This window comes from Panthera leo, chromosome C1 (assembly GCF_018350215.1).
Source record: "Panthera leo isolate Ple1 chromosome C1, P.leo_Ple1_pat1.1, whole genome shotgun sequence".
In the NCBI taxonomy this organism is placed as follows: domain Eukaryota; kingdom Metazoa; phylum Chordata; class Mammalia; order Carnivora; family Felidae; genus Panthera; species Panthera leo.
This window is the reverse complement of record NC_056686.1, coordinates 205,108,188-205,122,999: the sequence shown is the minus strand read 5'-3', so window position 1 is coordinate 205,122,999 and position 14,812 is coordinate 205,108,188. Positions and strand designations below refer to the sequence as shown.

At 41.3% G+C, this 14,812-nt stretch overlaps 1 protein-coding gene across 1 annotated transcript in view; it reads left to right on the top strand.

Annotated features, from left to right (window-relative positions):
• FARSB (phenylalanyl-tRNA synthetase subunit beta) overlaps nt 1-14,812 on the top strand; it is a 73,497-nt gene that overhangs the window by 28,154 nt on the left and 30,531 nt on the right. The window contains exons 14-16 of the mRNA XM_042950282.1: nt 241-321; nt 3,438-3,530; nt 7,199-7,316. Coding sequence (XP_042806216.1) covers nt 241-321; nt 3,438-3,530; nt 7,199-7,316 — 292 coding nt within the window. The remainder of the gene's footprint in view (nt 1-240; nt 322-3,437; nt 3,531-7,198; nt 7,317-14,812) is intronic.

Genomic DNA, 14,812 nt, shown 5'->3' with positions numbered 1-14,812 from the left:
ATCTCGAACTGGGATATTCATTTCCTCAACCTGGCCTGAAGGCAGAAGTTTGGTGTGGGAGAGGTCAAGCGGGGGTTTGTACATCTGTGTAGGAATAGTGGGGTAGTGGGGCGGTGGGGAGGGCTAAAATGGGGGTGCTAGCGGTATTAGGATGGGAGGGGGTTTTCCTTTTAATGACGTGTTTTGTTTAAACCTTTTGTTAGTAGGACATTTTATTGAGGTGAAATATCTTTCTTCCAGTTTCCTCTTAATAAGCTCACAGAGCTCCTACGGTATGACATGGCGGCCGCCGGATTCACCGAAGCGCTTACCTTTGCTCTGGTATGTCCTGTGTGCTTTTCTGTGCAGCTGATTGTTGACAGCGAATCCCCGAATTACTGTATTCTCCGATTCCTGACACGAACTTACAAAAGCCAGACTGCTAACATTTCCAGGTTCTAGAAAAATGTTTTCACTTGAGAACGTACAATTTCTAGTGAAGAAATGTTTTCTTTTTAGTCACTGAAAATCATGAAGGACAAAACAGTCTTAAATGACAGATAACTGTGTATTTTTTATTAGCATGGAAATGTTAAGGGTTGAATTCGCAATGAATTTCATAACCAGACTGATGAAGTTAGAATATTTAGTCTTAATTTGGTTGTGTCTGTGCCCACTAGATGCCGCCCTGGTTAAGGGTTTGTGGACTGTTACACATTAAACTGGTCTTTGAACATGTTCACAACATTTGCTTTGAGTTGAAAAGCTGACATAAAAGGCTTGAATCAGGAAATGAATTTTATTACAAAATAGAAGGAAATCCCCTTCCCCCTGCAGATTGACCATTTGAAAAGAATAAAATATGTATGCCGTTTATAGTTCCTTCTTCTCTTGCTGAGCATTTATGTGGTGCCTACAGTGTGGTTCTTGAGTATTCAAGCAAGCTTCTGCTTAATGACGTAGGGCAAAACCCAAACCAAAGGAAAACAAAACTAATTCGTTTTCTCCCCTCAACTCGACTCCAGACATAGACTTCTCAGTGTTGTATTTACAGAAGGCAGGAGTGGGGGCTACGCTACTACGTATGTGGGGAGAGGGAGATGCAACCTCTCCGGGTCCTTTCAGTGAGCATTTGTATTTGTAGGATGCTAACAGGGGAAGGGATCTCACGTATCTTGTCGGTCAACATTTTCATTTTGCTGATTCACTAGTCCTTTATTTAGATTTTATATTTGTTTTTTTAATTGTTTTTAATGTTTTATTTCTTTCTGGGAGAGAAACAGAGCATGAGCTGGGGAGGGGCCAGAGAGAGGGAGACACAGAATCCAAAGCAGGCTCCGGGTTCTGAGCTGTCAACGCAGGGCCTGACATGGGGCTTGAATTCATGAACCTTGAGATCATGAGCTGAGCCGAAGTCAGACGCTTAACTGACCGAACCACCCAGGTGCCCCAAGAAATGTATTGCATTTTATTTTATTTAAAAATTATTTTTTAACATTTATTTATTTTTGAGAGAGCAAGACACAATGCAAGCAGAGAAGGGGCAGAGATGGGGGAGGGATGCAGAATCCAAAGCAGGTTCCAGGCTCTGAGCTGTCAGCACAGAGCCCAACGCGGGACTCGAACCCACGAACTGTGAGCTCATGACCTGAGCTGAAGTCGGACACTTAACACCCAGGTGGGTGGCTCATTCAGTTAAGCATTCGAGTTTGGCTCAGGTCATGATCTCACGGTTCTTGGGTTAGAGCCCTACGTTGGGCCCTGTGCTGACAGCTTGGAGCCTGGAGCCTGCTTTGGATTCTGCGTCCCTCCCCGCTCTCTGCCCCTCCCCTGCTCATGCTCTTTCTCAAAAATAAATAAATCTTAAAAAAAAAATTTAAATGAAGTGATATAGGATTGATTTGAAAGGATTCAAAACCTGTACAGAACCATGTAGAGTAAACCGTAACTGTTCCCTTCTGTTGGCCCTCTGGATTCTAACCCTATTTTCCTCCCCAGAACTAACTGCTGTTTAGACTTCGGCATGTGTGTTTCCCTGCCTTTTTGCAGAAGTAGTGTTTAAACTGCTCTAATCTCAGTCCGTTTTCCTCCATTGTTGTGATAAAGTACAAGGTCACTCACATACCTACCTATGTTGCTGTGCAGAACGATGTTTTTTTTTTTTTTTAATACAGACGAGTTCTTTTTGAGAGTAGATTGCATTATTTAAATTGCATTTCCTAATTCATCACATTATATCTTGTTATAAAACCACTTCCGTGTTGTAGAGAAAATTTGATTATTCCCAGTATGCCTGCCATGATTCTCTACCTCTGCAGCCATGGCAGATCAGGGAGCTTTTTTCTGCTCTGCCTGGATGTGGCTTCAGTATCCCTCCCAAGAGAGCATGGCAAGAATCATTAGAACTGGCATTGACATAAAATCTGAGCCCATCCGTGTTTCTTTTTCCCCCCAAGAGAAATGCAGACTAACTAGCCCTTGAAGACCATTTGGTAAAATAGTGCAATTAGGCAACATCACCTAATGTTGGAGATAGTTCAGTACCCTGATGGTACATCAGTTTTCATGTTAAGTTTTAAACTCCTTTGCAGCAGTTAGCATTAATATGTGATACTTGTTCTTAGTAATTTATTAAGCATCACTGTTAATATTTCTTTGAGCGCTTAGTTTGTGCCAGGTGCTTTATTTGCATTATCTTGTTAACTCATTTGTTAGATGTAATGCATCTAATAGTTTTATTTTCATACCTTCTGCCTATCATCCTGGTTTTGTGACCAGCCTCTTTCTCTGTTTGGTGGGTGAGTGCTTAAGAGTTTATTCCTCAGAGCTTTATCACGCACAGATGCACAGAAGTTAAATGATCAAGTAGAGAGAATGTTGGGCAGAATTCAGGCCGCTTGAATTCTGCTCTTACTCCTGTCATTCTACCGTAAGTCAGTATGTATTTAGCAGACATTATAATGGTAATCAAAACAAAGCCATAGAAACACCAAGGAAGGAGAGAGAAGTTGGAGTCACTAGGAATACATCTATGGAAGAGGTAGAACTCTGTTGGGGGATGGTAGTAGGTAGGTTGGGGGAAGGCACTTAGGGTAAAAGGAAGGAAGGAAGAGTGTAAGATTCAGGGAATGGGTAGCTAGTTGTAAGAGACTAGACTGGTAAGTGAGAGGCTAGCTTAGGAAGGGCCCAAATACAGTTATAGCACCATCAACATGTGGAAAACTTACTTTGCCTCTGTATCATAGATAGAACTCCTTGTAAAAGAACTGTTAATGTGAAATTATATCTGCTGTGACCCTGAAGTAGTTGATACATGTATTCTTTTTTTTTTTTTTTTAACTTCTTTATACAGAGAATGTACATTGCTACAAGACCATAAGTTGACTTATAGCCTTAAATACTTTGTATATTCAATTTAGTCATTGTTTTTCCTTATTTATTTTGTATGTACTTCTTAGTGCTCCCAAGAAGATATTGCTGATAAACTTGGTTCGGACATCTCTGCAACAAAGGCAGTCCACATAAGTAATCCTAAGACAGCTGAATTCCAGGTGAGAATTCTAAGTAGCTAAGAGTCTGAGTAAATACTGAGAGGTGGTACAGAAGTTATTATACTTCAGATAACAAAGTCTTAGAGCTTTTTAAAAGTCTCTTCTTGGATAGAGGATAGTTGGTTCCTGCATACTTTGTTGACAAATTCTTAACACCTTTTTGTAATCTTTTCTTGATTGATGTACAGTGGGTCTTTGCTTGCTCTGTGCTGTGTAGCCCAGTCTTACCTGAACTTTCCATTTCATTCCTTTCAGATCAGTTGACTTTTTAAGTACTATTTGAAGTTTTCATCTTTTCTACCCATTTGTAGTAAATGAGTCAGTAACTATTCACAGTACCTCTATGAAGTCATTCACTTTGAAATTAGTTGCTACATCAGTTTTTGACTAAGCCGTCTCCATTTTTTTTCATGGTAATCCTTTAGTTCAATGGCAGTTTCACATAGGGTGTAGGAATATGTCAGTGCGAATGATACTACCTTAGTAAGTGTTAAATGATTTACATTATAGACTATGATATTACCTCGAAACGCTCTTTTATAGATTATGATACCTTTGCTTATTAATGACTTTAAACCATCTCCCCTCTTTCATACTGGCTCGCTCTCATTCTGTTTTGGTTACAGGCGCAATTCTTGATGATTTTTCTTTTTTTCTTTTAAACTTTTTTAACGTTTTATTTATTTTTGAGAGAGAGAGAGTGCACGCAGGTGAGGGGCAGAGAGAGAGGGAGAAACAGTCCGAAGCAGGTTCCAGGCTCTGAGCTGTCAGCACAGAGCCTGATGCGGGGCTCGAACTCACGAACTGTGAGATCATGATCTGGGCCGAAGTTGGATACTTAACCGACTGAGCCACCCAGGTGCCCCTCTTGATGATTTTTCTTTAACCGGGTTTGGAATCAAGGGGAATCTTAGAATTGGGAAGAAATGCTTTCAAATAAATTAATGCTGTTAATAACATGTGAACTCTTGAGATAGTTCTGTGGTTTTCACATCTGTAAAAGAAGGCTCAATTCTAAAAATTTTTAAAGTTCTAAAAATGTTAAAATTTAGATTTTTTTTTAAAGTTAGATTTAATCTATAGGGCTACCCACTAATGCGGTAGATTAGGGCAAGGCTGTTTAAAGAACTAATTGATAATAACATGCACCAAGTACATGAGTTGTTTCTCGATACTCAGTGTCAGAACTTTGAAGAATTATGCCAATTTGGAAAGATTGTGATCATAAGTTTGCTTTGAGGCCCACTAGCTTTTCTACTGCTCTCTCTTATGGTGTTCTTTTTAATAGGAGACACTCAAAATCATTTGGGTACAGGGATTTTTCAGTAAATCTTAACTGGGTTTTTATTTGCGTTTATTCCAGGTTTTCCATTTTCTCCCAGTTTTGTTTATCAAGCTTGATAGATGTAAGATGAGGTAATGTTCTTTAGGTTTACATTCTGTTTTCTATGTAAGTGGGAGGAAAACAAATCAGAAGCACATTAAATATCACTATAAATAGTAGTGGTTTAGCACACTTTCAGAATCAATAATTCTGCATAAAATACATTAGATGAGAGGCTGTCTTTTGGATTCGACAGATTCTGCAGTTTACTCATGGTTTACTAGCAGATATATCCTACCGTTACTCATGGGGCTGACAGGTTTCTGTTTGCTTATGGTTAAATGTAAAGTTGTTTGTGGACTTGTAACTCCCATTTATTGTCTAAGCCCATTCTTTCTCTTGCATAATTCTTAATTTGGGGGTATTTTCTCACAGAGATGTTAGAGAATGGATATAAGAAGAAATGTCATTTAGTTAAAACATGTAAATTTTTATTATAATTATAAACAAAATTACAGAACGTTACCACATTCCCCCAAGTCAGCAATAGTATTCTTTAGTATCCTTAAGTAGCCAATCATTGTTCACATTTTTCCAGTTGTCTCAAGTTTTTTAATAGTTTGATTTGGCATTCAAATGTTTGTACAAAGTTGATGTGTTTCTTAAGTCTTTTTAATTTACAGATTGCTCCTCTAGCCATCTCTGTCTTTTCCTCTCTCCCTTTCACTTTATTTGTTGAAGAAACGGGGTCATTTGTCCTGTAGAGTTCCCACAGTTAAGATCTTGTGGAATACGTTCCACTGGTCCCCTACATTTCTAGTATGTCGGTAGGTAGATGTAGAAGTTTGATTGGATTCAGTTTTCACTTTTTGTATTGCCGTTTGAGTTTCTAAACAAGCAAATAAGGCTTATCTGTAAAATGGGGGGGGGGGGAACCTAAGAAAAATTATTTACACAGGAAGCTTGTCTGTATTACAGTAAGTTAAGCTTTCTTTTAACACTGCAGTTTTGTTTCTGATTGGCTTGGGCACTTTCTCTCCATTCGCGAACGTGAGCAGTATTTAGAAAAGCACCGAGATTGAGGCTGCTCGCAGCAATTGCGAGAGTGAGATTGATAGGAAATCCGTTCTCTTTCCTCAACACACATTCTACTAGCAAGTCTTAGGGGCTTATTACTGTTACGCCTGTAGGATCTCAGAGGGGCTGCTGTTTTAGTCAGGGTGGTCAGGACAGACGGGCCTTTGTGGGAGAGGACCTGTTGAGAAGAGACCTAAAGAAAGTAAGGCCGCCACATGTGAGTCCAGAGGAAGAACGTATGAAGTGGAGGTAGGGAGGAGGCGTGGAGGCCTGAGGTGGAAGTCTGCTCTTCCACGGAGTGTGGCCAAAGCCCGGTATGCCCAGTGGGGGCAGCGTGTATTGAAGTTGGAGAGGATGCCAGGGCCAGATTTAGATACAAGGACCCCATGTAGGGCATGGTTTTATTCACAGTTGGGTGGAAACCTATTAGATTTTTGAGCAGGGGAGGTTCCTGATCTGATTTGAGCTTTTAAGGATCATTGTGGAGAACAGACCGTAAGGTAGCAGGAGTGGAAGCCGAGAAACCAGCGTGAGCTCACGCAGTCGTCTGGGCAGAGGATGGCAGTGCTGGTGTCTGACTCCAGAGCCCACGTTCTTGATGACGGTTTCCTACTCCTGCTCATAAAACTGGTCTGGTCACGTGATGCATCAAAAGCCCACCTGTCTCCTTGAGCTCAGAATGAGAAATTTATTTGAGACAGAAGTAGGGAAGCTGTTTTGTTTTTAAGAACTAGGATGTCTGGTTGTATTTCTTTGGCTACGAAGCTGAAAACTATAGTCACAGCTTGCCCATAGCAACTGCATAATTTTTTTTAGTGCTTACGTATTTGTGTTCTTTTTTCTCGTTGTCATGGTATTTTAATTGCATTTACATTTTCCCTGGTCTTGGTTTTTAAGAATTTGATTCTGATTTAACTTATATAAATACTTCGGTTTCTTGTAATCTCCTTCAATTTCTTTATAAAATAAAGCAGGATATGAAAATTTATATATTTGAAGTCTTAAATAACCAATCCTAGATACAAGCATTGTATTTATAATACTTGTTTCTCATTTTGGGATCAAGTTTTGTGACTTTTCACTTTTTAAGTTTGGAAGCCAGAATATTTTAAGTTTTTGTCTTGGAATTGAAAATTAAAAATGATTTGGATATTTAGGCATTGCATTTTCCAGAAGAGTCTTGCTGTGAAGCTGTTGAGTTCTGGCCTTGTCACCAGGTCGGTTTGGTTCTCCTTCGGTCAATGCAATTTCACGTGTTCTCCTGTAGGTGGCACGCACTACCCTTCTTCCTGGCCTCCTAAAGACCATAGCTGCGAATCGGAAGATGCCCCTTCCTCTGAAACTGTTTGAAATCTCTGACATTGTAGTAAAAGATTCTAGCAGAGGTAAGAACAAGTCCCCTTTTAGTCCCGCTGAAAGCATTTTATTATGAAAATTTCACCTGCATATTAAAAGGTAAGCAGTATGATGACCCCTGTGAATCCAGCGCCCGGCTCAGCAGTTATCAGCACGTGGCCAGTCTTTCATCTGTTTGTACTCCAGCCTGCTTCCCCATGTTCTTTTGATGTAGTTCCCAGACATCCTGTCATGTCATCAGCAAACACTTTAGTATGTATTTCTAGAAGATAATGTATCTCTAAAAGATAACAGAGGCCACTCTTGATTTTTAAAAAATAAGCCACACTCTTTTATCATCGAAGACCCAGCTCGTGTTTAAATTTCCCCGTCTGTTTCATAAATTTAGTTTTCATGATTGATATGAATCCATCCAAGGAAGCTATTCAAATATTTGGTTGCTCTCTTATTTCTTTAAATGGAAAGCAAATCGTAAAGAACTTAACATTTATGAAGAACCCTGTTAAAACCTCAACTTGAGGGGTGCCTGGGTCGCTCAGTCCATTAAGCATCTGACTTCGGCTCGTGGGTTCCAGCTCCGCATGAGGCTCTGCTGACAGCTCAGAGCCTGGAGCCTGCTTCTGATTCTGTGTCTCCCTGTCTCTCTGCCCCTCCCCTCCTCACGCTCTGTCTCTTTCTCTCTCAAAAAGAAACATTCAAAAAAGTACTACGGAACATTTCCTTATATCCTGTGATTTATGTGCATGTCATTTTAAGGTACTTGATACCTTGCCATTCTAGTTAGCAGTGGCTGTTCACTGTCACTCTTGTACTAGTTATTGTACACGTTTTACCAGGTTTTGTCTCGAGTGTCGTCTGGACTTCTTAGTACAGCCAGTTGCTTGGTCCACCGTTTGGAACTCAGAGATTCCTGAAGAAACCTGTATTTAGTTAGTGCTTAAACCTGATTGCCAAGGATGTCAGTCTTATTCAGACTTTTGTCTTCAGACTGAGGTCAGTCTGGAGCTGCATAGGAGATCATTTCTTGGTGAGCGGTGCCATCAAATGACTGAGCTGCTGGCAGTGTTTCTCTGGTTCCCTGGATTTAACTGTTCAGATCCTGTGTTCTATTCGGGAGCCTCGCCCCAGACTGCAGAACTCCGTGTTTTCTTTTGAATCTGTTGACACCAGCAAAGGCCTTTTCCTCAGTTTCTCTTGGAGCGGATCATATGGCAGTTGTTCTGACCGCCCAGAGTAGTTGAGAACCGTTGGCTGTAAATCAGCTGATCTTAGGAAATGGACACTAGAGAGGCACGTCCGTGCCGACGGTATGTGAACCTTTTGTAGCAAACTCTTCCGCCGAAGCTGGATTCCATCGACTTCCCGGTGTGCAGCCTTGTCTTCGGCTAACGGCATCACCTTGCATTTGGATGGTACTTTATACTTTTCAAAATCTTTTTAAACATAATTCTTCTCTTTTGATCGTTAATCCATCTCTTTGAGGCAGATGGGGCCAAAAACACTGTCCATGCTTAATATATAGGAAAATTAAGACAGGGAAGTGTTCATTTGCCCAAGGCTGGATAAGTTTTGGACTTCAAGCTAAGGCCAGAATTTGGTTTCTGTGCATATATCCTTAGAGAATAAAAGTTTATTTTAATATCAGTCTGCGTAGCATTTTCTTTGGGTGGTGTGTCAGTTTTCTTTGGTGGTAGAAATCAAAACATTTTCCGTGCCGGCTCTAAGTAGTTCTGAGGGTTCTTGTGCCTCAAATCCTCCATCGGTACAGATAACTGAGAATTTGTTATGATTTCACTGTCAGGTTTTTCTGTTAATTTTGACTCCTTTCCTTTCGTCTTGGCTCTTTGAATTGTATGTTTTGATCCTTGGTGATCCAACCTATTTACAGATGTGTATAGGATTAGGTCAGTTACACTAAGTTTCCTCAAAAGTGTTGTAATACTGTTTCAGCGGTAGGCCTCTTTCCTAATGGCAGGGGCTCCCTCAGGGCGCTTCAGGGCTGGGCACACTTGTAAGCAGGCGGCTCGGAGTCTGGAGGGTGAGGAGCCAGCTGAGGTCCCCACGATTGCCGCGAGGACATTTTCGCTGTGAGCACAGAGCGCTTGGCTGTGGTGCAGCCCTTGGTAGGGATGTCTCTGCTGTTTTTTTCTTTCATGCGTTTCTGGGAAGGCCCAGGCACAGACTCCACTCCGCAAGCGAGGACCACGCTTGGAGAGAAGGCCGCCTGTTGAGAGCGAGCGAGCTGTTGTTCAGTGCTAGCGCTCTGGGCCGTCACGTAACACATCGCCCTGGCGATAACCCCAGAAAGTCAGTCTGTATACTTGTCACCTCCGATTTGCATTTCTGCTACACTTCGTGTCATCAGAAAGAGTAGTTTTCATCTCTGTAGCAGACCTTTTATTCCGGTTTTTACTTGTGATTATTGTGCTGTTCTCCCCGTGGAGCCATTTTCATCTGATAAGACATTGGCCTGTTATCTCGCACCATTCTGGTTTATTGTCTTTAACCTTTTCCGTCAGTGGGGTTTGAGGAATGAGAGGAGGGAGGCGTGCTCAGTAAGTTCACCCTCTGGAGTAGGTTTCCTCTTGAGGGAGACCCGGAGTTTTTATCCTAGCAAGTCATTTTCCTGATGGATTATTCTGCGTATGTGCAGATGGACCCCCTGCTTGTCATTTGGGGGTACGCAGAGGACCCTGTAGCGGCGGCAGCTCAGCTCCATGGATTCAAGACTGTACAGCCAGCGTTTTGGGGTTTGAGTCCTGGTTCTGCCACTTAAGAGCTGCTCAACCTCCGACAATTTATTCAGTCTCCCTGTGCCTGTTTTCTCATCTGTAGCAGTGGGGATGATGGTTGCACTTACTGGATTTTTGTAAGGATTACATGAATTTGCGTTTTGAAAAGTTCTGGCCGTGTAATAGGCACCTTTTGGTGTCTGCTCTTACTGGCGGGGTATTAGCAGTCCCTGAGGCCAGGTACCTATCGTCCTGGTCTGTGGTGATTGTCCATGAGAATGACTTGTAAGCGTCCAGCCATTAAAGGGTTAATGTCACCTTGCTGCCGCCCTTGGGGCTCCGTTTTTGTCCTAACTTTTGATTTAATTGGGTTTTCTTCTGTTGTATTCTATCTTCTTATTTTAGGGCATGAAAAACCAAAATGTACTGGGGGGGGGGGTTATTTACTTAAAAACAGGAATGTTGTTTTCTTTTCAGTAATTCATCAGCCACTTCTCCTCAGTGAATTGAGCACATACATTTTTACTGCCTTTCAAGCCAGTAAGCATTTTTTTCTGTCGGAGTTAGCCGTTTCCTTCTAAATAGTCACACTGTTTTGAAGAAGAAAAATCTAGAGTATCAAAAATGAAATGATAGAGAACTTTTCCAGTAATATAAAAACATCCCAGATTTTCATTAGCGGGGGGTGCTGTACCCAAAGTTCAGAAGGTAGGGATGTATGGCAAGAGTAAACAAGACCATCTCATTCATTGCACTGGTAGAAGAGTCTGTTTTTTTTTATGTTTATTTATTTTTGAGAGAGAGACAGAGTGTGAGCAGGCGAGGGGCAGAGAGAGAGGGAGACACAGAATTGAAGCAGGCTCCAGGCTCTGAGCTGTCAACGTGGGGCTCAAACCCACGAACTGTGAGATCATGACCTGAGCCAAAGTCAGACACTTAACCGACTGAGCCACCCAGGCGCCCCCGAAGAGTCTTTGAGTTCCTTTTCTTTGCAGGGTCTGTTTGGAATATAAGAGAAAGAGTTGCCAGTCTTGAGGGAGATGAACTGGTTTTTATTTTTTTATTTTTTTTAACGTTTATTTGTTTTTGAGAGAAAGAGAGAGAGTGCGCGTGCGAGCAGGGGAGGGGCAGAGAGCAAGGGAGACACAGAATCCGAAGCAGGCTGTAGGCTCCAAGCTGTCAGTACAGAGTCCCATGCTGGGCTTGAACCCACAAACTGCGAGATCACGACCTGAGCTGAAGTCAGACATTTCACTGACTGAGCCACCCAGGTGTCCCCCCGTAAATAGGTTTTTATACATAGTGCTCCAAGGGAATGTACAAGGGATCCTGATAGCACAGAGAAGGATTGACAGTCACCACTGACTTGTTTTGTAACATTAAGTAAAACCCCGAATTCCAGCCTCATGTCAGTTTTGTATAGGCAGGTGTATCTTCCTCAATGGAAATGAAGAAGAAATCTGTGCTGGATTATTATATGCCTCCCACCAATTTTATTCGCCCTGTGTTCCGGTACTCTCGTACATATTGTACTCTTACGTTTCTGTAAGAGCAAATGAAATGTTTTCATTCTTGACCTCATTGGACACTTTCTTCTGCTCGTGTGGACTCACTGACTGACCGTCCATGTTGTGAGACTATCAGGCTAGCTTCCTGTTGAGCAACTAAGTCAGACACACTTCTCAAATATTAAGACTTCAGTGTGGAGTCCAACATATCCTGGCTCTTTAAGGCTGAGCCAGCCACTGCATTTACTGAGCTGTAGGATCCAAAGTTGCTGCACCATTGTTAAAAATTAGTCATGACTCAAGCAGCTAAGCGGATTTATTCCTTTTGGGCAGAATGGCATGTGTCTTTGGAATGAAGTTAAATGCAGACTGTGGTGTGGGGTGAATTTTCAGCTGTGTTACGGAAGTCGGTAGAAGCAACCCTGAAGCTATCAAATCAGGCTGCTGTGAGTTATTGATTTCAGTTGTTCATAGTTCCCTCTATATAAACTAAACTATGAACAAAGTAGTAAATTTATTTATTTTTTTAGAGAGAGAGAGAGCAGGCACGGGAGAGGGGCAGTGAGAGAGCAAGAATGTCTAGCAGGCCCCACTCTGAGCACAGAGCCTGACGTGGAGCTCGTTCCCACAACCCTGGCATCATGACCTGAGCTGACATCGAAAGTTGGATGCTCAACCGACAGCCACCCAGCCGTCCCAAGAGTAAATTACTTTAGAGGAGCCCAGGACCTACTTATGAATTAACTTGGGCTAATCTTTATGCCCAGAAAAGCAATTGGATTTTGCAAAGCCCAACATTCTGGCTTTTTATTAAAAGCAGATTGAGTTCTGCCATCACAGTTTATTTCATGATGGTCACTGAAGCTGCCAAAATGCCTAGAAGCTCACTGAAGTGGCGGTAGAGAACACATCGCTGGGTTGAGTCTGAGTTTAAAAGAAACCATACCTCAGCAAGATGGCTTGGCTTGGCTTCGTAAAGGGTATAAGGTGCCTTAGGTTTAGCATGATTCAGTCACATCTATGGAGAATCCTGATGATCACGTCGCCACGCACTTGAGTTTGAGCTACTGCACTTGAAGGCTTTGGGGCTTTAATATTACGGTAGATGGAGCAGGTTACAGGCCCTTGAACACTGGGAGGGCTCCGGGGACCTCGCTTGCCCGAGCATGGCTCAAAGCCTTCATTCACTTCTTGCTTAGACCACTCCTACTTTCTCCAGAGCATCGTTACAGTCCTGGTACGAGCTGTGTTTTCTCTGCCCCCGCCCACCCCCTCCCCCGAATGTTCAAGTGGTGTCTAAAATTTTGCACTCTTCCGTAGCTTTTCTAAATCGGAATGGTCTTCTGACCCTGACTTGTTTAGATGTGGAAATCCAGAATCTCTTTTAGCGTTAATCACAGTACATGAGATTCTTGTTCTTCTTTCCTCCTTGGGCCACCAAGGCTGTGTAGAACACAACTAATTCACTGTTCTGTGATTTGGTTTGTTCTTCCAGCTTCCTCTGTACCGTTCGTGGATCTGTCTATATTGTAACCTACTGAATACGGAGGCCAGATATTTATAGTTTTTTCTATAACTCTTTGCTTGATAAAGAGCTCAATAGAGGCGTTTTCATTATGAGCTTGTGAAATACTTGAGCTCTGAGAAATTGTTCATTAATTCTGCAGCCATCAAATAATGGAAGATTATCTAGCATCCACATGTGGAATGTGGTTTTCTGAAGAAAGCTTATGTCATCAGTCTGGATTAATTTAATTTTACTACTTCATGTTTTTGGCATGTAGAATTTCCAATTAATAATTCAAAAAATATGGGTGTAAGGAACATTGACATTGACAGTATTTGAAGTAGCATCATTCCCCTATATGATGGCATCTTAACTGTAAATAACATCATTTTTAATATGGAAAGTTATTTTAGTGTGTTTGGTTCCACATAGTTAAAATCTGCAAATGTGAGTATAATGTGCTCTGTCATGCATTGCATATTGTATTTTTTTAATAGATAAAAATCTGTTCCAGGTTTATGTTAACTAAAAGGCAACCCACAGTTATAACTTTTTCCTGCATGCATTGAGAAAGTCATAGATTTTTTTTTCCTCCTCACATTTATGTTTTGGCTTTCAGCATTATCTAAAAAAAGAAAAAAAAAATCCATACTTTGGTGTGTTAATATAGAAGTTTTAAGGAAAATTGCTGTTAAGGTTTCTGTTTTTTTTTTTTTTTTTTTAATTTTATTTATTTTTGAGAGAGAGAGAGAGACAGAGAGAGAGAGAGAGGCAGAGAGGCAGAGTACAAGCAGAGAGAGAGGGAGACACAGAATCCACAGAAGGCTCCACGCTCCAAGCTGTCAGCCCAGAGCCCGACATGGGGCTAGAACTAGTGAACCACAAAATCATGACCTGAGCCGAAGTCATATGCTCAACCAACTGAGCCACCCAGGCGCCCCTTAAGGTTTCTGTTTTTAAAATTTGTAGTATCTTTAAGAACTTTCACAAATACATATTAAGAGCAATTTTATTTTTCATATTTAATAAAAAACAAAATACATATCCAACTTCTTCCTAATCCTACTCTTATAGTTTTATGTGTATATGTGTGTGTGTATATGCTGTTACAATGTATACACACACACACACACACACACACACTCTTATTGTATATTTCCTGTGCATATGCAATCATGTGTTTTACATTTCTCTGTAGAGCCATAGATACATATAAATACTTTCTAGTGTTTAAAAAATTGAATTATGCTTTTCCTATCATGTACTTTTGCCTATGAACACATTCTGTCCATTGCATTCTTTTTAATGTCTATATGATATTCCATTGTGTGGCTGTATTATAGTTTGTTCAGACTTAAGATGAATATTTAGATTGCTACCAGGTTTTTGCTAACATGTCTGTTGTAATGAGTATCCTTGTACCCTTATACAAATATGTATTTGTACAAATAGAATTAGTCCATAGGTATGCACCTTAAATTTTTGCTGTCTTAAATTGTCTTCCAAAAAGGATTTTTTTGGGGCGCCTGGGTGGCTCGGTCAGTTAAACGTCCGACTTCGGCTCAGGTCATGATCTCACGGTCTGTGAGTTCGAGCCCCACGTCGGGCTCTGTGCTGACAGCTCAGAGCCTGGAGCCTGTTTCAGATTCTGTGTCTCCCTCTCTCTCTGCCCCTCCCCTGTTCATGCTCTGTCTCTCTCTGTCTCAAAAATAAATAAACGTTTAAAAAAAAAATATTTTTTTTATAAACTTGCAGCCCTAACACCAGTGTGTAAATGT